This window comes from Passer montanus, unplaced genomic scaffold, assembly GCF_014805655.1.
Source record: "Passer montanus isolate IOZ18808 unplaced genomic scaffold, ASM1480565v1 scaffold63, whole genome shotgun sequence".
Taxonomy (NCBI): domain Eukaryota; kingdom Metazoa; phylum Chordata; class Aves; order Passeriformes; family Passeridae; genus Passer; species Passer montanus.
In genome coordinates, this window is record NW_024371371.1 from 1,769,432 (window position 1) to 1,790,015 (window position 20,584).

Genomic DNA, 20,584 nt, shown 5'->3' on the forward strand with positions numbered 1-20,584 from the left:
GGCCCCGCCCGCCATGGCGCCGCGCCGTCACGTGCCCGCGCCTTCCGCACGCGTGACCGCCGCCCCTCCCCGGCCGCGCGGACGTGACGTCAGGGCGGTCGGTGCGCAGTTGTGCGGTGCGGCGCTGGCGGCAGCGCGGCATCGTCCGGCTGCGAACTTGCCGGCAGCGCGGCGCGGCGTCGTGAGGGCTCCGGGCGCGCTCTCCGCGGGGCGCGGGCCGGGCGGGCCCGGTACCTTTGTGAGCGGCGGGCAGCGGAGCCGGCTCCGCGCCCTCCGGTGAGGCTGAAGGGGAGGAGGCGCAAGCGGGGCGTGCGGGGCTTTTCTGCATCGTTCGGAGCCGTGGAAGCAGCAGCCGGGTGGTGAAAGGTGAAAAGTCGGGGGTTCGATGAGGGCAGCCAGCCCGCTCTCAGGGGCAGATCTTGTCCCCATAGCGTGTCCGCACGGCTGTGGAAATCAGGAGTAAGAACGTACATGTGCTGCGGAGGAATGCGCAGTTTGTCTCGTAGCGTTTGCATCGACCTGTGGGTTTTTGCATTCATCCCTGTGAAGCGTGGTTTGTTCTTGAGTGCTGGATGGCGGTGTGCGTGTTCCCTCCTGCGAGCAGGCTTTCTGTCGGCTCCGGTGCGATTTTGCTGCAGGATGTGCAATTGTCAGTGTCACGAAAAGTTGCAGGCGGGTAGAACGCAGCCTCTCCTGCGCCTTTGGGGTGGTAATGGCACACTTTAACTCTGGGACGGAGGAGGGCTCTGGAGGCTTTGGGAAATTCTGTGTTCCTTGTGGTCTGCGACAGTTTCACGTTATTTCAGAAGGTAATAGGGAATAAATTGAAAATTAGTTTAATGAAAAAGTGCTTTATAGGACTTTAGGAAGAAGCAGAGCTCTGGGGCTAAATACAAGTTCGAAATATAATTCCTTCATGTAGTGAGGCTGTACTCTTCCAATTTGATTTTTTTCCCCTGTTTCTCATAATTGATGAACTTCGCCTAAATTTGGCGATAGACAGGCTTCTATGACTCTTATCAATTTGATTTTTTTCCCCTTATTTCATCAATTATTTCTCATAATTGATGAACTTCCCCTAAATTTGGCGATAGACAGGCTTCTATGACTCTTACAGTAAGGACTTGGTGATTTGAGGACTTGTTTGAGGTGAGAATACCCACAAATTCAAAGTTACACAGGAGATGCAGGGATTGGAGCTGGCAACCTCTATCCCCTTGTGCCATAGCAACAACAGAAATTGTAGGCTTTGAGAAATACTGTGCAGTTTGTTTAATATTTATGTAAGTTGGAAGGTTTTTTTTTAAGAAAAGAAGGTTTTGGTAATGTTCTGGGATATTTTGAAGACTAGAGCAATACCACAATGCACAAATAAAGTTGCACCACAGTCGGGATCTTCGTGTTATGTTTTTAGTGTAGGTTTTCTTTGTGTGAATGCCATGTGAAACTGTTGAGTCTTTCACATCTAATCACTTTGTCTCCATCCTTACTGACACTGAGTACAGGTAGTGTTGGTGTTAATGTAGGTGTATTTTACGTAGGAAAAAACCCTTCACAAACTCTTGGTGTAGATCAGGCTTGCAGGTGAGAGTTGTATTCACTAGAAAGGATTAAAAAGCCTAAACTGCTCCATTCCTGTTTTAGCCTTAGGAAAGAAGGCATGCACACAAAACGTAGAGTGCTTGGAGGTGTCTTATTGTTTCTCTGTGATATCTTGTAACTCAAGCAGGGGAGGAAGACTTGCATGGGAATGAGAGTTCCAGCTTTGTGTTTCACTTTGTGTGTGAGCTTTGAGCAGAGTTGTTAGCTGTGCTTTTCTAGGCTGTGGTTCTGCAGCCTCAGTCTGTGCTGTCACTGTCCAGTCCTGCTCCCTTCCTTGCTCTGGAACTGGTCTTGGCCATCGGGGGATGTGTCTCAGAGACACATCGGGGGATGTGTCTCTCAAGCTGACAGATGGAAACTTTATCCAAAATCCAAATCCTTTATCCAGAATTCCTCCAGCAGAGCCAGAATCCTGGCAGGCAGTTTATCTGCCCTAGCCTGGTGAGGGGTTCCAGTGCAGGGATTGCTTGCATGGCACTTCTGTGAGCACTGATTCCAGCTGCCTGCAGTCCTGGGCTGCCATAAACCCCTGCCCTCACCTGAACAGGCTTCCCCTCCTTCCTGGGAAAATGCAGCGACTTTTTTTGAGGTCTTTGGATGAATAGAATTAATTAAGTACTACCTGCTGGTACCAGTACAGCATGGGATGCCTTGTTTTGGTCTTTATAATATAAGCCCCCCTTTTTTAACTGATTGTGAGAAAAGTGCCTGTTGTTTGGCCTTGGATTTACATTAAATGGCCTGTTTGGGGCTGAAGGTTTAACAGAACATAGTGTAACTGAGACTTTAATTGTCAGTTATTTGAAGAGCTGAAGTGTCATGAACTATTTTCTTTGTTACTTAGCAGTGGAAATTACTTCTTTTACATTACCAGGCACTTATGTATTTTACTTGTATTATGCTTTGACTGGAAGTCAAACGGGTAAAATGTGGAGTGTTACTAAGATGGTAAGTAACTTAGCAAGTGCAAATTGGGTCATTTGTACAATTTCATGGCAAATGACATTCTGAAAGTGTTCCAGAATGGATCGATGTTAAACACTGCAGTGACTTGGTGTGTGTGAGTCTGCTTGAGATCCTAGAAGGAAAGCATTGCTGGGCCACAGTAGTGTGCTTCTGCCCAGGTACTTGGAGATTCCTCCCCAGCTCTTGTGATGGAGTTGTCATCAAAAGAGCATTAAATGGCATTTGGTAGATCTTATTCTGAAGAAAATACATGTGTTGCAAAGGAATGTGCAGTTTGTCTCCCAGTGTTTGCATTGATCTGTGGGTTTTTACATTCATCTCTGAAATGATTTTTAGAAGCAGAGTTTCCTAGAAGCATGTTGTCCTGAGTGTTTCAGGAAAAGCTGTGTGCAGAAGAGATCCAACCGGGAGTGCTACAGCATTAGCAGTGGTTGGCCTTTGTGCTCAGCTTCCCAAAACCTGGGTTTCAGAGGAGGATGGTTGTCCTGCTGTCTGCACCAAGATGAGATCTAACAGGCCTGATGGAAAATGAGTTTGATTGCCTGGCTTTAGCAAGAGTGAAAGGTGAAGGTTTGCACTTCCCAGCATCCTTGTGCACTCTTTAATCAGAGCATCTTTAATAAGTATGATTGCCTTCATTTCAGCTGAAAGGGTAATTCGTATACAGTTAGCTCTGTGCAATTTATATACAGATGATGCACTGTAGACACTTATTTGCATATTCATTAACATGAGAATGCTTTGGAGGGAATGCCAACAAAGCAGTTGAAAGACACTGATTCTTTAGGTTCCCTTTATTCCAATCCTCCCTAGTGTTTGATGTGGACTTGGGGCATTCCAGGGAAGTGGACTGCAAGGTTCCACATCTCCGTGTAACAGATTCCCTTCCAAGTACAATTACGGTAAGAGTGGGATGATTGCAACCACTGGGTAATACTACATAATTATACTTACACATGTTGGGTCCTTCAGAGCAGACCTGAAAAGAATTATTTTTAATTAGAAGTGGTCTGACATTTAGTCTGCCTTACAGACTGTGAGCACTTTGTGTAGGCTGGTGGCTCTGACTTGTCTGTCAGTGGTGAAAGTACATCCCTGTCCCACCAAAGTTGAATTAATTTGTGTGTGTGTACACATGTGAAGTTGGAAGCATGGATTCATTTGTAGTGGAAGTGAACAGCTTGAGGCTTCCAGTGTCATTAGGGTTTTTCCCCCCTTACTGAAGTGGAGTTCCTCTCTGTCAGTCTGTACTTCCTTTGAGATCAGGTCTGTGTTGTCTGACATTTTCTATCCATTTCCTCTACCTCTTCATTTTTGCGTGGCTTCTCTTTAGGCCATCTCCCATAGTGTATGTCCATGTGTTGTTCTGCAGTCCTTGTCTACTGATATTTCTAATAGTTGGAATTTTTTTTGGTGTATTTTGCCTAAATATTCACAGAAGGCCCTTGCTGATTTTCCACCTGACAGTTCTTTTTGTTCACTGCCATTCAGAATGGTGAGATGGTTCCAGAGATTTTTCTCCTGATTGCTGTAGGGACTGCAAGGAGGAGCAGCACATTTGTGGGATATGAGGGTGTGGGAGAGCACTGTGTTATTTGAGTGGAAAGGTTTAAGGCTTTAACCCCATAAGTGGGAAATGCTGAAACAGAAGTGGAGCTTGAGCCCCTAAGGATTTTGTAAATTTAGAGACAAAATGTGACAAAATGTTTCAATCAGCCTTGAAAGAGAAGCAGAAATGCACATGAGAAGAAAGTGCAGGGAGATATAAAGGGAACAGATTGAAAGTTTTCAAGTAGGTGAGAATTAGACTTGAGGGAGAAGGATACACTGAAGAAAGTATGGGAAGAAAAGAGCAGCCTTGCTAAAAGAAAATGCAGAAAATGCTGGTCCAGCAAAATGCACCTGTTGATTATGGCACAGAGTTAATGCTGCTAAAACTCCACAGGGCTTCAGTGGAATATAGCACTATAAGCACTTTTTTATTCTTGAAGTATAGCGTGCTGTAGAACATTTTCAAAGAGATTTGTTTCAAATGGCTCTAGATGTGGGTCAGGTGATTAAAACATGCTGCTCTGGGGAACTTTATTCATCCCAAGTGATGTAAATGGCAGCTTGTTTGGTTTGTAACTCAGTGGATTCTGTTTTCTTGATGTGTAATCACATATGGATCTGAACAAAAAAGGCAATTCTTTGTTAGTTAGAATTGTGGGAAAGTGAAAGGAGGAAGTCCAAGGAACTGATGAATCTTGTAATTGTCTTATATTGACTTGGAGTGTTTTATGAAACCTGATTATAAACTTTCTGACAGCACTTACTGATTCCTAATTTTGCACAAATGGCAGTTTTATATCTGTTGTGTACCAGGTGCTGCTAATTCTCTTGGCACAGAGCTGGTTTTAGTGTTCCTTTAAAAAGCAAACTATTTGTGCTTTATAGAGTCACTTGCCCTGGGTTTATCAGTGCAGCTATACTGATAAACTCCACTTGGATTCCTGCCATAACATATCCTGGATCTAAGATAGTGCATGTGTAATTAAACTTCCTTGTTACCTAAATTTTATTTACAAAATTTCCTTAAACTGTGTTTAACTGCTTAACATCCAGTTGGTTTAAGTTAGGCAGCATCTCCAGATGTAGAAGAGGAAGTTCAAGTGTCAGCTATTAGCAGTTAATAAGAAAGACACTCTCTGAAACCAGACTTTCTGTCTTGGGTGCTTGCAGGCAGAATCATTGAATGTCCTGAGTTGGAAAGATACACAGGGACAATCAGTCCAGCTCCTGGCCCTGCACAGCACCCTAAGAATTGCACCATGTCCTGAGAGCTCAACATTCCTTGAGCTGGGTCAGGCTTGGGGCTGTGAGCTCTGCCCTGGGGAGCCTGCTCAGTGCCCAGCCACCCTATTCACATATCACTGTAAACCTCCCCTGTGAAGTGGGAGATCTGTGTATATCTATCTACCTATATATGCAGAAAATCAGATGATTGAAGATACTGAGCTTTAAATATGACGATTTTTTCCTAAAATACTGGAATAGTTGTTACAAACAGCATTTCTGTATGAGGCACTTGAGAAACATCTTCAGTGCAATTTTCTTTTCCTTGGTGTTTGCATACAAAGTTCTTTTTAAAACAGGATTTGGTTTTATTCCTGTGGGTGATGCTGGCTGTGGGAGCCTGGTTTTTGTGTGAGTGCATCATTCAGAAATGACTGGACAAGACTGTCAGTTTGTCATAGGCTCTGAAGAACTTGGCAGGAAGTAAACAAAGACAGAGATGTGGGCTGGCTGGCTGAATGCACAGTTTTGTGCCACTTGCTTCTGTAGCAGTTGAATGTTTGATAGTAAAGGACTGGGATGCCAGGCTCCAAGTGCCAGTAAGTATTTATGAGTATTTATTTGCATCCCTTGGCTGGAGGCTTCAGGAAAGAACTGGGAAGAAAGCAAGGTTGGTGGATGGCAGAGAGATGCTGAGTGATTGATAAATGCAGAGAGATGCTGAGTGATTGATAAATGCAGAGAGATGCTGAGTGATTGATAAATGCAGAGATGCTGAGTGATTGATAAATGGTGGGGAGGTGCTGAGTGATTGACAGATGGCAGGAGGAGAGAAGTCCAGCACAGGAGAGCCCCTGCAGTGGGTTTGGATCTGCACACCACGGGGGAGCTCTGGGCTATGGAAATATTTTGAAAGCGTGCTCCACAACAGGGAATGTTTCATTCCTGAGACATTCTCTGGCTGATTGAGGGTTGGGATGCTTTGAAACTTCTTCCTGCAGTGATTCTTTCCTGCCTGTAGCTACAACTTTAATGTTGAGAAGTAGTGGAATTGCTGCTTTTTTAATTTGTTACATTTTCTTCCAGTATGCTTCCTTGTTTCCACTTTCACGTTAGTTGTTGAGATTTCAAGCTTTCCCTGTACTTTAGTAAATACTGATTTTCTTTTTCTTTATTTCCTGATTCAGTTACTGAAATCATGAATCCTGTGTATAGCCCTGGATCTTCTGGGGTTCCCTATGCAAATGCCAAAGGAATTGGTTATCCAGGTAAGCAGCTCAGTTTTCTGATGAGTTTTGGTTACACTGCTCTTTGCTCATGGTCAAGATGGAATAGTCACTTATGAATGCCTTCATGTAAATCTGTTTTGGGATTGGGGTGAGGTTGCTTTTAATTTTAAAAAGTGACATTTCAAGAGTGATGTTATTTCTTCTGTTATATTTCTAACTTCAGTATCTCTTCCAATGCAGCTTATTTTAGGAGTTCTAATAATTACGCCCTGCAAGAAGAGGAGGCAATCTATTTCTGCTGCCAGTTGACTGGCACTGTTAACCTTTCTATCCTCTAATTCTTGTTCATGCTGTCTGTTCTCTGACTGCCCAAAGCATGGCATCAAAGGTGGCACCAAGAAAATGGCCAAAAATGTTTTTGAAACAAAAGTACATTTAATTTCTTGTTTTATCTGCTTCTCGTTGACTTAGAGTTTTTCATTAGGTTTCCCCTGCCTATCTCCTAATGTACGTGCAAGGAGGCTTCATTTCTGATGTCTCCATAGTCTAAAAGTCGGATGAGGCAAAATTAGATTTGGACAGAACTTTCCAGGAAGGCTGAGGGGAAGCCTGTGTGCCTCTGGGAGACATTGCAAGTTTGATGCTGTCTTTTTTTTTTTCTCTTATCTCTGACAGAAGGGAATTTCCATCCTGGGAGAGGCTGCAGGGTCTTTTCTGCTCAGCTTTGTATTTCATAAGAAGTCAAACTTCTTTCGCTTTTACAGGGAGGCAGTTTTGTGATTTAGTTGGTGTCTGTGTTGAGAGGCAGAAATTATTCTGCTGTTACTGTTTATATTCTTGGTAACTGTACTATATTTTCCTACTGGTATTTACCATTCTTAAATCTGTTTTTCACCTTGGGTAATGCACTAGAATTTGTTTTCCTGTTCTACTTTTCTTTGTTCCTCCTTCTAAATAGTCCTGCATGAATGAATTCTGTTCATTGGCTTGATTGTCTCAAAAGCATTTTATTTTTTGCTTTTCATGTTCCTCAAACTAATTTACCTTCCTTGATTTCTACAGTATTTATAAGGGAAACACAAAATGTGTTTAAATGTTTTTAGGTCTGTTGAGTGGCTGAAATGGTGCAGTAATAAATGGTAAAGCTGACACTATGTAACCATAAGTCCTGCATGATGGTTTTACTCTCTGAGTTATAAAAGCTGTAGTAATCTTATAATAAGGCAAGCAGCAGAGGCTTACTAATTAATATAATGTATGGACAGTTATTTCTGTATTTATAATAGATGGTTTTTTCCAGCCTTATGCTTTAGATAAAGATTATTATGGATTATTATGGATTGTTTGAATATAACTTCATATCTTTAGCTCAATTAATTTTCATAACTCAAATTTTTAGTAACCAGGTTCTGATTTGTGTTTATAAGCCTCTACATATTGTATTGAGGCTTTTGTCTATAAACCAAGTTGTACCTTAATTTACTTAAGAAAAAATACTGTTGTAGATTCATAAATAGCAGTTTAAACAACATTATAATCTCTAATCTTTTATTCTACCATTATATATACTAGACTATATAAATACTTCATATCTGCCAGTCTGCATAACCAAAATATATGGAATTGAGATAGAATTGTTGCAGAAGTGCCTTAAATGTCATGCTGCAGTGTGGTTACTTAGAGTTCTCCCTTGCAGCAGTCAGTTGGTCAGCTCGTGCAGCTGTGACCCTTAAATTCAGCTTAGTCAATAATGTGTTACACCATTAGATAGTTTGCTGAGCTGCCTGGTTCAGGCTTTAAGGTTGTGGGATAGATACAAAGCACATTCTCTAAAATGAAAAGTAGACTTGCATTTTAGGATTTTTTTTTAAATGTTGCATGACTAAGTCCCCCTTCTTTGCTTCTCCTGATTTAAAAGCTGCAGATTCTCCTCTCTAAATCATTGCATTTACATGGGTTGCATGGTGATAGAAAGTGAGGAACCCAGCAGTAGGTGGAATGCATTACTGAAAGGCAATGTGTTTCTAAAGCTGTTGCATATTTAATAACTGTTTATATTATGCTACACCTATTTTAGGCTGTTGGATAGTTTGACATCAGCAAGAAATCAATATTCAAATGTTCTCATATGGATGGAAGTTCCCTGTAGAAGCTAAAACTGCTGCTTGTTGTAGTTACATTTTCCACAAATCACCTGTTTCTTGAGTAGCTCAGTGCTCCTCAGTGAAGCTGAAGCTGTGAAGAGGAAGGAAAGGACTGAAAATGTTTCCCACACACATTGTTGCAGATGTGTGGTGTGTTTGAGTAAGGTTAAGCTGTACTGAAGCTTTCCACCAGCAGCTTGTGAGTTTGAAAACTGAAGAGGTATTTACACTCTGAAAAGTTGTTATGAGATGTTTGAGATGTTATTTTTAACTCTGATTTTTAAGCCTAAGGCTTTTCTTAGTCTTCTCCATGCTGACCACCTAATAGTAGTGCCAAGTGTATGTCACTTGATATGTTTACAGAGTGCTGTACAAAACTGGGTTAGCATATAGAGTCCTGAGCTAAGTAATTCTTATTGTTGGGAGGAATTGCTGAGGACTCTGAGATTCATAGTGGAATAAAAACCCTTCAAATCTGAGCAGCAGTTTAAAACTAAGCTCTGAGTCTGACAGTGGGTATGGAAGTATTAATTGCCTTTTATCTGAAGGAGCTGAAATCTTTATAAGTAGAGAGCAGAATGAGGTAGTAACTCCATCTTTCTGAATACAGGCATTACTTGGTTTTACAGATTTGAATAATGTAAATAGGTTCTTGGGAAAACTAATAGCTATGATTAATTCTGAAATTTCACTTAATCTGAGCAAGCTTTGTGTTTTTCAGGTAAAAAGCTTTTGCTAATGCTGTGCTGTGCCTTACACAGGAGTATATCACAGTGTTCTCTGGTGCAGAAGTGTTTCACTGTCATTTTTCAATACCTCTGTGAATCACTCATTACTGCTGTCACAGTGTGTGTCTGAAACTGGGGAGCTTGTTTGATACCCAGTGTAGTAGCAAATATATGTCAGATTCAGTAAGCAGTTTGGGCTGCTACTGCTTTGTACTTTCTACTTGAGATACCTCTGATCTGGAGAGTCAGAGTCACTCTAACTTCTAGGGATTTATTTCTGTGGAAAAGTCCATTCAGATAAGTACTGTATGTGATGCCTTTTTGGGGGCTACCTAGTAACAGAAGCCAGACTGTTAAGGCAATAAAAAGCAGTTCTATTTATTGAAGGGCCTTCAGGCACATTTTGGGCAATTGAAGCCCCCCCAGGAGCTACACCGAAAAATGGAACATGGGTCATGGGTTTTCACACTTTTGTATGTTTGGTCCATTTGCATATTGGGGGTTAATCTTCAATTACAGCTTCAGGTAATGAAGTCATTTACCCCCAGTTTGCTCCCCCAAACTCAATTTTGTTTACATCTCTTGGGAAGTGTCTTTGATTCCTAGGCCTGGAGAGGAATTGTTGTGTCTGACCAAAATGTGAAGACAGTAGCTAATGCTCTATATGGAGCTTAGAGTTAGAAAGTAAAGAATTGCAGGATTACAAATACATTAAAAACACAAAAGCTAAAATCTTAAGGCATTGTTTGTGTGTCACACCGGGGGGAGGAGTGCAGGACAGTTACACAAAACTTGGTTTTGCAACTAACTTAAGAGTTACTTGGCCAACGGAGATGGCAGGAAGAGGGGTGTAAGAGAGAATGGGCTTGTGAAACCATAGCTCTTCTCTTCACTTAGCATTCATCTGCAGGGGGCTTGGTGGATTGCAGTGTTTTATGTGAGGAGCTGTGATTGAAGGCTGCTTGCTTGCCTCAGTTAAAGCATGTGCAATGAGAGCTTTGAGAGTAAAGTCAGTCTAGAAGATAACTGTGGTGTGTTCTCTCCTAGCTGGCTTCCCAATGGGCTATGCAGCGGCTGCTCCTGCCTATTCCCCCAACATGTATCCTGGAGCAAATCCTACCTTCCAGACAGGTACGTGGTCTCACAGCAGGAAACTGACCTTTGCAAGTGGTCAGAAGCAAGAGCAGGGGCTCACAAAAACACTTTTACTGTGGGATGAGTTTTATATTACCTTGAACATGACTCATAAGGAATCATCTGATAAATTAAAAATATTATAATCTTAAGTCACACTGCATGCACCTTTCAAGAAGGGAACAGCTGTGGTTTTAGCTGTTTTTTCTGTATTTCCAGATTATCCTTGAGGTTTGCACTGCATTTCTCTTCACTGCTGCTTTCATGGCTCTGCTTGCTTTGCATCCTTCTGGTCATTTCCAGATTCCTGCTTTTTCTTCTGTCTGTTATCCTTAAATTTTTTTCTTTTTTATCCTTTTTTAAGTTGTATCTTTGCAAGTTCAACTTTCTGGCTTCTCTCTGCCCTGAGGATTGTCTTGCACAAGCTGAGGGTCTGGAAAGCCTGGTTGCTGGGTAAAGCTGATTCACCATTGTGGATGCAGGACAAGGACTTAGGTTACTGCACTTTCATGTGTGTCACTTAAGGAAGGGAATGGGATGAGCCTAGGAAAAGGTGGGTGGGAAAACAGACATGAAGAACAAGGCACTCACCAGAGTTATTTTTGTGTAGTTCTGCTTTCACTAGTAGAACATGATTTTAATGTGCTAATCCTTGAAACAAAACTGAAGCTGGTAGTGTTTAATTTCCACTTAAAGCAGGAGCATGCTGATACAACAGTATTCTCCCTATAGTTATTTTGTATAGGAAGGAATTCCTTACATTGCTTTGGTAATGCAAAGCTGGGCATCCTTAGAACTCTTCCACTCCCATGTATCATGCCAGTTTTCCAGAGCTGCATGTGGCACATAACCAAGTTTGTCCCTGAATGCCCTTGTGTAATTCATGGCAGTAGGAAAGGATACTGCTTGAAATTGGGAAGCTTATGCTGTGGGAGCTTGCTTGGCATTGAAGTTGTGTTCATAATGGATGGACTTCATTAACTACCAGGAGACTCTTCAGGACGGCAGCAATTACTGAGACAAAAGACTCATGTAAAATGTTTGCCTGCAGAACCTGTTAAAAGCGTGTAGATTTCCTTGGAACTGTGTGAGATTCTGTTGGTACAACCTCTGTCACTGTTCAGTTTGCTGCTTATAGGCAGAGTGAGTGCAAACTCACACTTTGTCTGGTCTTTGGCCTTGAATTTAAAGTAAGGAGACAGATTAATGTTAGAGGTTCTAGAAACTAAAAAAAATGCTGGGTATTGCCACTGTGCCAGTATCACATCTGGGGATGCCAGCTTGCATCTGCACAGGATTGCTCCAGGACTTACCCCAAGAGCCATGCTCAAGGGAGAGCAGTTCCCATCAGGGTGGAGCTCTTTTATTATTGACTTTATTGCTGTCAGGCCCTTCAGTTTCACTGCCTTCTGTGCTGCCCTGCATTTATCCTGCAGCTGTGCTGAGGAGGAGCTGTAGGCTTTGATCCTAGGAGCAGGTAACTGAAGGTAGCTCCAGTCTTAGTACAGGTTACAGTTTGCAAATCCTGGTGCAGGAAGCTGAGGGTAAGCTGCATGGAATCAATTTAACAAATCGTGGGAATTCTGGCAAAGATTAGTCATGTTGTAATATTAGTTTTCATTATTAATCTTGGAATATATCTCATGCTGTATACCAAAGTCAAAGAAAGAAACTTTTCACTTCTAAGAAAAAGCAATAAAGATGCATAAAATCATATACTGTCATAGAATGTCATAAATTTTTTAAAAACTACTACTGTTAGTCTTTATTGCTGTTGAATAGGAAGTACACTTTTATTTCAGAACTAAGAATAGCTTTCATTTTTAGCTGCTCTTCAAGCTGTGAACAAAAGTTCAAAATGTACAGACCTCTAATTCAGGCAGATAACAACTTGGAGTACTTTGTCCTAACAGCTGGGATGTTTTTATATCTTTTTTTAACCTTTCTGATGTAACAGCTTGTTTGTAGAATCAAAGCTTTTGTAAATTCATATTACACAGCAGTATTTGAATGTGCTGTGCCACTGCTGTTACAAAAGGGTGCTTTTTTACAGGTACCTGTCTTTACTGTGGTTTTGACTTCTCCTGTCATCTCCTGTTAAGGTCTTTGTTCCATATTATGGAGAAGAAAAAATGAATGCAATGGCAGAATACCTCTTGTGCAGATTTACCACTTTGCAAGAATGAAAGAGAAATTGCCTGTGCAGCTGCATCAGTGGGTTATTAGAATGAAAGTGGCTTCACTGAGGACATGGTTGTAGTGATTCTTCATGTTCAGCATTTTGTAGCTGGGGTTTTCACCACAAATAGCTCCCCATACTAATAGAAGTTACTTCCTCAGCATGCTGGATCTGTGAAATACTTAGGATCTCTAAAAGCAGGAGTTCAGAGTAAGAGCTGTGGTACAGCTTTTTTAAAGGTAAAAATTCTATTAAAAAGAAACAGTCAACCTATTTCTTTGTTAGCTAAGCAGCTTTTAGTTTGAAGGGTGTCATGAAATTGCAAAGAAGCCCAGACTTCTTCAAGAAGAATGAAGGTCATGTGTCATCATGCTGTTTGCACAGACTGATTTTTGACAGCACAAATGCCACAAATTCTCTCTGCTATGCAACTTCAGATCTGTTCTCTGTATTGAAGTCAGTTTTTAAAATCAATCTAATCTCTACTCTGATACTCTTTTTTTTTTTCTGTAGTTACCAAGTGTCTGTTCTTTCTTGCACTGCCCTGGTACTAGTTTATTCAATTCCAGCTACCTATGAATTGTGGACGTTGTGTCTCCCAGTGTGGTAGACCTGCACAAGATCCAAGATCTTTTCACAGCAGCACAGGCAAGAGCCTTGATGCTTTCTCCAGACTTGGTCATGCCTGTTGTGTGCTACCCTGAATATTAAAGCTGTTGGATGCTGCTGCTGAGGGGTTCATATTCCCACTCTGGCCATGGAATAACCTTGGGAGTGTAGCATGCAGAAACATTAGATATATTATAGAAAATATATATATCAAAATTATATATCGATAGATGTATATCAATATATCAAATCTCCTCCATGCCTCTTCAAGCCCTTGTTCTGACCCTGAGAACTTGTCTGATGTCTGGAGAAATTATGGAAAAGCTGTCTTTGGGCAGTATGAACCAGCAGTTATCCCTCTAAAAATTCCACAGTTCCAAACATTGACAAAGGCAGGCTGATTTTGGAGACCTTGTAATAGGAATGCCAGCCACATTCTGATGGCATCTGAAGTAGTATAAAAATAATTCTTAGGTAATGTTTAAGGATATGTCTACATGTATAATACTCAAAAAGAAGATTTAAGGATCTTAGTGCCTTCCAGGTTGAATTTGCAGTTGCACTGAACTTTGCAGTGTTTGTGTTTTAAAAGTACAGCATTTCATGTTTATTTTAGCCAGCTCAGAAAATGCCAGAAAATAAATAGACATAAAGGTAAGTTGAAGTAGAGGTTACAGGTTTTGTCTCTGCTCTCTGAAAATCCATCATGAGGTTTATAGATGATTCTGGCTTTTGAAATTCTTACTCTTGTGCTGTATCATCTCTTACAGCAGGTTAGTTGACTGTTACTGTGTTTTGCCAGTATGATTTGGGGGTGTGTGGAGAATTGACTGACACATGTGCCAAGTCCCCCTATGTAGGGGTGCTGCCTAATATGCCAAATCCTGGTATTTAATGCATTATTATGAAAATGCACTTTTTGCCCCATATCCATAGAGTTGAAAAATAAATTGTGCAAGTATACACTTGTTATAAATTGAAGTTACCTTTTACCTTAGTTGACACAACCAGGCTGCTGCCAGTGTTAGGCAAATGACAGACCTTGTGCCTGGGTATTGGGACTAAATGAAGTATTCCCATGCAGCTTATGGGGTTGGGGAGTATGAAAACCATTGTGGCTGCCTTTGGGAAGATAAGTGTGGAGTGTTTGAATGCAGTTTGCTTTGTTGCAGGTTACACGCCAGGCACCCCGTACAAAGTGTCCTGTTCACCCACCAGTGGGGCCGTGCCGCCCTACTCGTCATCCCCCAACCCCTACCAGACTGCTGTGTACCCAGTCCGAAGTGCCTACCCCCAGCAGAACCCATATGCACAGGTAGGTGGGTGCCTCTGTGGGCACCTCTGTCATAGCTCTGTGAACTCTTAACTTTTCATCTCATTCATTTCTCCGGGCATTGGGAGGATTTTTAGCTACCTGCAGTAAGAATTCCTAATGCACTGATTTAGTGTGTGCTCAATTTTACATCCTTTGTTGCCTGACAGTTACTCAGCATTTACTGGTAATGTGTTCACTCTTTGAAGAGACACTAAATTCAGCAGTTATGAGAACCTGCTGGGTCCTATAACTACCAGTATCCTGGGGTTTTTTTTGTAAAAATTGTCATAATTTTTGTTACAAAGTTTCTGTTGTAATTTCACTTGGGTTTACCAGGTCGCATGGTACGGAAGCTGTTGAAAACTATTACAAAGGATAGAATTAGGACACTTCAGTAAATATGATATTTTAGGGAAAAGTTGGCCTTCTTTGTCTAGTGGGAACTCACCTGGCACGTAAACAGTAGCTGAAGAGGATTAATAAGCATGTAACAAGTTTTATTCAGTCTGCTTAGTGTACTTGGATTTGCCAAAAACATTGTATTCTTTTACTGAAAGCAACTGAATAAAAAGTTGTGAATCAATGAGAAGTTCTGTCATGGATTAATATATGAAAGGGATCAAAAGGAAGGGAGTGAATGACGCATGAGCCCTTATTGTTGAAGATACAGTCAGCATCTACTAAGATCCCTACTTCACATGTTATCCTAAATGCCTTAAAAAGGGATAAAATGTTAAATTGCAAGTGAAACACAATTGTAATAGTTGCAGTAAATGTTTCAGCTTCTGCTCTGTAAATTCATTGCATTTAGAGTAATACTCTTATTTTATGATACATTTGTGAAAGAAGCTCTCATTATCTTCCCCAGCAGATACAGTGTATTTACTTCACACTCTGTTTTTTCTCCAACAGCAAGGCACTTACTACACACAGCCTTTGTATGCAGCACCACCCCACGTAATCCACCACACCACAGTCGTGCAGCCCAATGGAATGCCAGCAACCATGTACCCTGCTCCGATCCCGCCGCCCCGGGGGAACGGGGTCACCATGGGCATGGTGGCTGGGACCACCATGGCAATGTCAGCAGGTGGGTGCACACACACCAGGCCTCTGCTCAGTGGAGCTCTCCTTGGAGCCCAGGGGGAGCACTGTGATGCCACAGGTGCGCTTGACAAAATCATGCAAATGTCACTTCAGAAGGACTTGTGCAGGTTGTGTGTCTTCACAGAATTCCCAAAATTACCAGGTTGGAAGGAGCCTTCAAGATCAAGTCCAACCCATGCCCCAACACCTCAACTAAACCCTGGCACCCAGTGCCACATCCAGGTTTCTTTTAACACATCCAGGGATGGTGACTCCACCACCTCCCTGGGCAGCCATTCCAGAACTTTATCACTTTCTGTGAAAATTTTTTTTCCTAATATCCAACCTATATTTTCCTTGGCACAGCTTGAGGCTGTGTGCTCTGGTTGTGTCAGTGCTGCCTGGAGAAAGAGCCCAGCCCCAGCTGAGCACAGGCACCTTTCAGGAGCTGTGCAGAGTGATGAGGGCACCCCTGGGTCTCCTTTTCTCCAGGGGAGCACCCCCAGCTCCCTCAGGGGTTCCTCTCAGGGTTTGTGTTCCCAGCTCCTCTCCAGCCTCACTGCCTCCTCTGGATGTGCTCAGTGTCCCAAGGTCCTTCTCAAACTGAGGGCCCAGGGCTGGGCACAGCACTCAGTGCACTTCTGAGTGAGTCCAGCTAGGTCAGGCTTTGTTCAGCAGTGCATTGATCACCTCTAAGGATGGAGGTACCACATCCTCTTTTCAGAGTTAGTATTATGGGGCAGCAGTTTTTCTTCATATCTGTATAGAATATCCCTTAGTCTTGTACCCTTTGTTTCTCCTCGTACCAGTGTCAAGAGTGTGGCTTCCTCTTCCCACTCCTTTTCTCTGTGCCAGTTGAAAGCAGCAGCCTCTTAGAGCTGAGGAAAATGCCATGTTCTGGGCTCACCCGTCATATCACAGACCTTCCTTGTCTTGAGATACAACACTTGATGTGTTTGTACTACCTGCAGGTCCTCTGTGTCATGGGGAATGGTTGGGGATGTCTACTTCCTACTGGCACAGTCTTTTGGTGGTGGTAGTGTTTTGGAGAGAATGGTGTTTAATCAATAATTCAGTGTCATCTCTGAATGTTTGCTGAGGGGGTATCATGCTTTGTTATTCACTGGGTGTTAACTCACAAAGAAAACTCCACATTCACTCAAGGGATGCTAATTTAAAAATCTAATAAACAGCCATAAGTTTGTTTTGAGAGTCTGGTTTCTATCATGTCAAAGTTAAAATTTAATTTGAGAAACTTCAAAACTAGAGGGGTTAGGTGTCGCAAACTGAGCTAACAAAGCTTTGTGGGGAAAGCCTATTTGTAATAATGCAAACATGAACTAATTTATTCTGATTTATCAGTCAAGTTATCTCTACCATCAAATATTCTTAATGGCATGTAAAGCCTGCTGTGGGGAGAGTTGCTTATGTTGCAGGGTTTCTGCTAGAGCTATTTTTGACTAGTGAATGTCTTTGTATGCATGGGCCTAAACATCCACTGGGCTAAAATGGCCCTCAGCATAAAGGTTTGAAGAAGATTGGGACTGGAATGCAAAACAATACTGGTAATTTTGAAGAACAGTAAGTTGTAATTGTCTTTTAAAATTACTTAGATTTTTCTTCCCTCTCCTTTTTTTTTCCCTCTCTAGTAGAATTTTTGCTTACTGAACAACTGTTCTCTTCATTGCAGGTACTTTGTTGACAACTCATTCCCCAACTCCAGTAGCCCCTCATCCAGTTACTATGCCCACGTATCGGGCTCCAGGAACACCAACCTATAGTTATGTGCCCCCTCAGTGGTGATCATCCTGGCAGTCAGTGTAAGTTGCATTGAAAGCAGTTAATCTTTATTACAGACAACAGCATTTCAGGTTCTTTGGGGGGTATTTTGCAATGCGGGGGTGCTTCTGCAGTAATCTAATTGAGCAGGAATACTCAAAAATCCTGCTGGGGTTTCTTGAGTGCTCTGTGTCTTCACAAGTCATGAATCATTTTCATGATGCATGACTGATAAATATGCCTTAAGTTGGCCTTATTTAAATATATCTGGAATTATATATATGCAGTAATTTGGAATTACTGGTAATTGTTAAATTCAGCAGTACTGTGATTCCTGAATTGAATGTATTTGACTTTGTAGTCAAATTACCTGTGATTGGCTAAATATGTAGGCAAGGTGTTTTGCCTTGCTCAGAGGGTGAATATTTGTCACAAGCTGCTGAAACAGATAACCTTGAGATAATTTCATATATTCACTCTTGTTTCAGGTAAGTATCAGTTCATACTTCATGCAGTCAGCATGGAAAAAGCATTTTTAGTGTGAACCAAAATTTAGATCGTGGGTTTCAAGAAAAGGAGTTTCATTTTGAAATCTGCTATAAAGTGGGATGGATTTTGGGGCTGTAATCTGTGTCAAACTGACATGAGGACTAATGTTTTTGTGATACCCACTTCATTTCTAGTTTGTTTGGTTATTTAGCATGAGTTGAAAACAGCTTCATTTGAATTAGAGACTTGTCAGACCAACTGAACTTAACATTTTCACTTTTAGTCCATTTAGTTTATCAAAAAAGTAAACTTTGTTTTAACTTCCTCTGGATTTCTGTTTCAGCAGTTAGAAGTACTGAGTTTGAGACTGCAGGTGCCCATTCCCTTTGAGTTAGTAATGTAGCAGCCATTTCTCATTTTGCTGTGATGGTACACAGCTGTCTGCAGATCTGAAATGCTTCTCATGAAGTATTTCAACCAAGAGTCTCACACTACACAAATAAAAGAAGTGAAAATTATGCTGCTAATAAACACATGACTGCTGGTAATTAAATTTAGGATGAAATACCTTCTCAATATTCCATCTTGTACTTTAAAAACCATGGTGGTGCTGACAGAAAGCTGGACTGGATGTGACCAGAGCAAGTCCATGTAGTGTGTTCTTATGTCAAAACGTGGCAGGATAACTGCTAGGGCAACATTTTTTAACACTTGGCATTTGTTGGTGTATGTGGTGCATGAAATGTTGGTGTGTTCTGCCACACTCAAATAGTATTTCACCTAATTGAGAGTATTTCCCACTCTTTTCTCCTTCTTAATGTAGGTTTAAAGATGGGAGATATGCAATCAAGAAATTGAGGTTTAAAAGTTGGTGCTGAAGCCCTCATGCCTCCAACCAGGACTTTCCTTCTGAATGCTTTCAACACTTGGCTAAACACTACTAATTCCTGATCACTGAAGATTTTCCAGTGCTGCATATCTTACATCTTGGAACTCCAGCAGTTAGTCTTAAAGCAAATCCTGTTTTGTGGACTGTCTTGCAATTTTTTAGCTAATTATAATGATAAAAAGGGAGTATAAATTTATTCTGATCCATATCTAGTTGAATGCATGTTAAAACACAAAAACAAAGCTTGCTCAATCTACCTGCAGTGACTGATGCAAAAACCATCATATGCAAATCCAAAGGAACCGAGAAGTATTTTACAACTTGTATCACTAATGCACTGTTGTAATGTATGCAGGGTCTGACAAGGTAGAATCATGAAAGTGAGTTTCTTTCTAGAATGCCATAACACACATTAGACGAGTGCTTCAGCCTGTTTCAGGTTGTTGGAGTTGCCAGTTTAAAAGGGGCATATTTTTGTTTAAGTGATGTGTTCTTTTCAAATTCAGCTAATAAATTGGAGTGACTGGAAAATGAGTCAGACAAGCTGTAGACATCCCGCACACCATTAGTTTACTTCATACCTTTTCATTTTCATTGTATGGAATCAGTGTTATACAGATGTTCTTAAGGATCAGAATTAAATGACAAAGGTAATGCTGTGTGTGCCAGTAAATAAGGCAAACTTCCTTGAGGCAAAACTGGCTCTTAGGAATAGTAGGAGGTGGTATCACCTGCAGAATGAATAGCATGTCCTGGGGAGATTTCTATCCAGTACTATCTTTCAGATAATGCAAGATGTGTCCAAGTGAGACTGCCACACAGACTGATAGAAAAACACTTCCTTTTAGTTCTCAGTTGAGCAAATTCGTGCTGTTTTTCCTAAAGAATGTTGTAGTCAGTTGAAAACATATGTGCAGTTGATCCAGCTTGCTTTCCAGAAACTTAAGAAGTGCAAGGGCTTTCTGCAACAGAGTTCAGCTGCATGTTATTCTGAGGAAAGCTTGTGTGCCTGATGAGTATGTTAAAGGGGAACAAACCATTTTAACACAATTTCCTTATTATCTGCTTGCAGTATGGACTATGGATACTCTGTAGTAGGGCTGCCAGAGTATAGAGGGTTTAAATAGCAGTTTCGTTTTGGGGTTCTTTTTCATGAAAATAATTGTAATTGAAGTAGGAGCCATTTGTTGGTTACAACCTTTTGATGTGTTTTCTTAGTATTTTCTTTTTTTTTACTTCCTAAATTGCACTTGGAAGCACGTAAAATAAGACTCGACTGCAGATTAGCATTTCATTGCAATGAGTCATTTGTGATATTCTTTCTTGCAACTTCAATTCTTAAAGTACCTCAAAGCAAATGCTGTGGGGATAAAGGGCTAGCCTTGGAACCCATTTGTATACCAAAATTGTTAAGGGGGAGATTTTAAATTTTTAAATTTGAATATTGCACATTAAAACCGAGGTTCTTCTTAAACCTGCTTGATTTACAATTCCAGAAAGATGCAATTTTTTTTTTATACATTCTGCAATAAATTATGCAGTAAATGGATATAAAATGTTGTTCCCTTTTAAGCATTTACACAGAGGTATATCAGGCTGTCTTGTTCTGTAGGTTAACTTCCATTCAGAATTAAATTTTTTGAAGTTGTGTATCTTAGTT

The 20,584-nt window shown here is 41.2% G+C and overlaps 1 protein-coding gene across 3 annotated transcripts; it reads left to right on the forward strand.

Annotated features, from left to right (window-relative positions):
• Nucleotides 1-323: 323 nt before the first annotated feature.
• On the forward strand, nt 324-18,931 carry FAM168B (family with sequence similarity 168 member B). 3 transcript variants are annotated; one of them, XM_039728066.1, is made up of 7 exons: nt 324-459; nt 6,531-6,611; nt 10,492-10,575; nt 14,539-14,681; nt 15,594-15,771; nt 17,458-17,587; nt 18,859-18,931. In XM_039728066.1, exons 2-6 carry the CDS (start codon nt 6,542-6,544, stop codon nt 17,568-17,570), a joined length of 588 nt encoding a protein of 195 aa, XP_039584000.1. In that variant the 5' UTR covers nt 324-459; nt 6,531-6,541; the 3' UTR covers nt 17,571-17,587; nt 18,859-18,931. The 3 variants fall into 3 exon arrangements, with proteins under 3 accessions (XP_039584000.1, XP_039584001.1, XP_039583999.1); XM_039728067.1 differs by having other exon boundaries at nt 454-521; XM_039728065.1 differs by lacking the exon at nt 324-459 and adding an exon at nt 576-809.
• The last annotated feature ends 1,653 nt before the right edge of the window (nt 18,932-20,584 follow it).

Bases quoted from the DNA above. Each gene is read 5' to 3' on its own strand.
- FAM168B (XM_039728065.1), top strand. From the start codon at position 713: ATGGCACACTTTAACTCTGGGACGGAGGAGGGCTCTGGAGGCTTTGGG. The intron at 6,612-10,491 runs GTAAGCAGCTCA...GTTCTCTCCTAG, and splicing joins CAAAGGAATTGGTTATCCAG to CTGGCTTCCCAATGGGCTAT. The intron at 10,576-14,538 runs GTACGTGGTCTC...GCTTTGTTGCAG, and splicing joins AAATCCTACCTTCCAGACAG to GTTACACGCCAGGCACCCCG.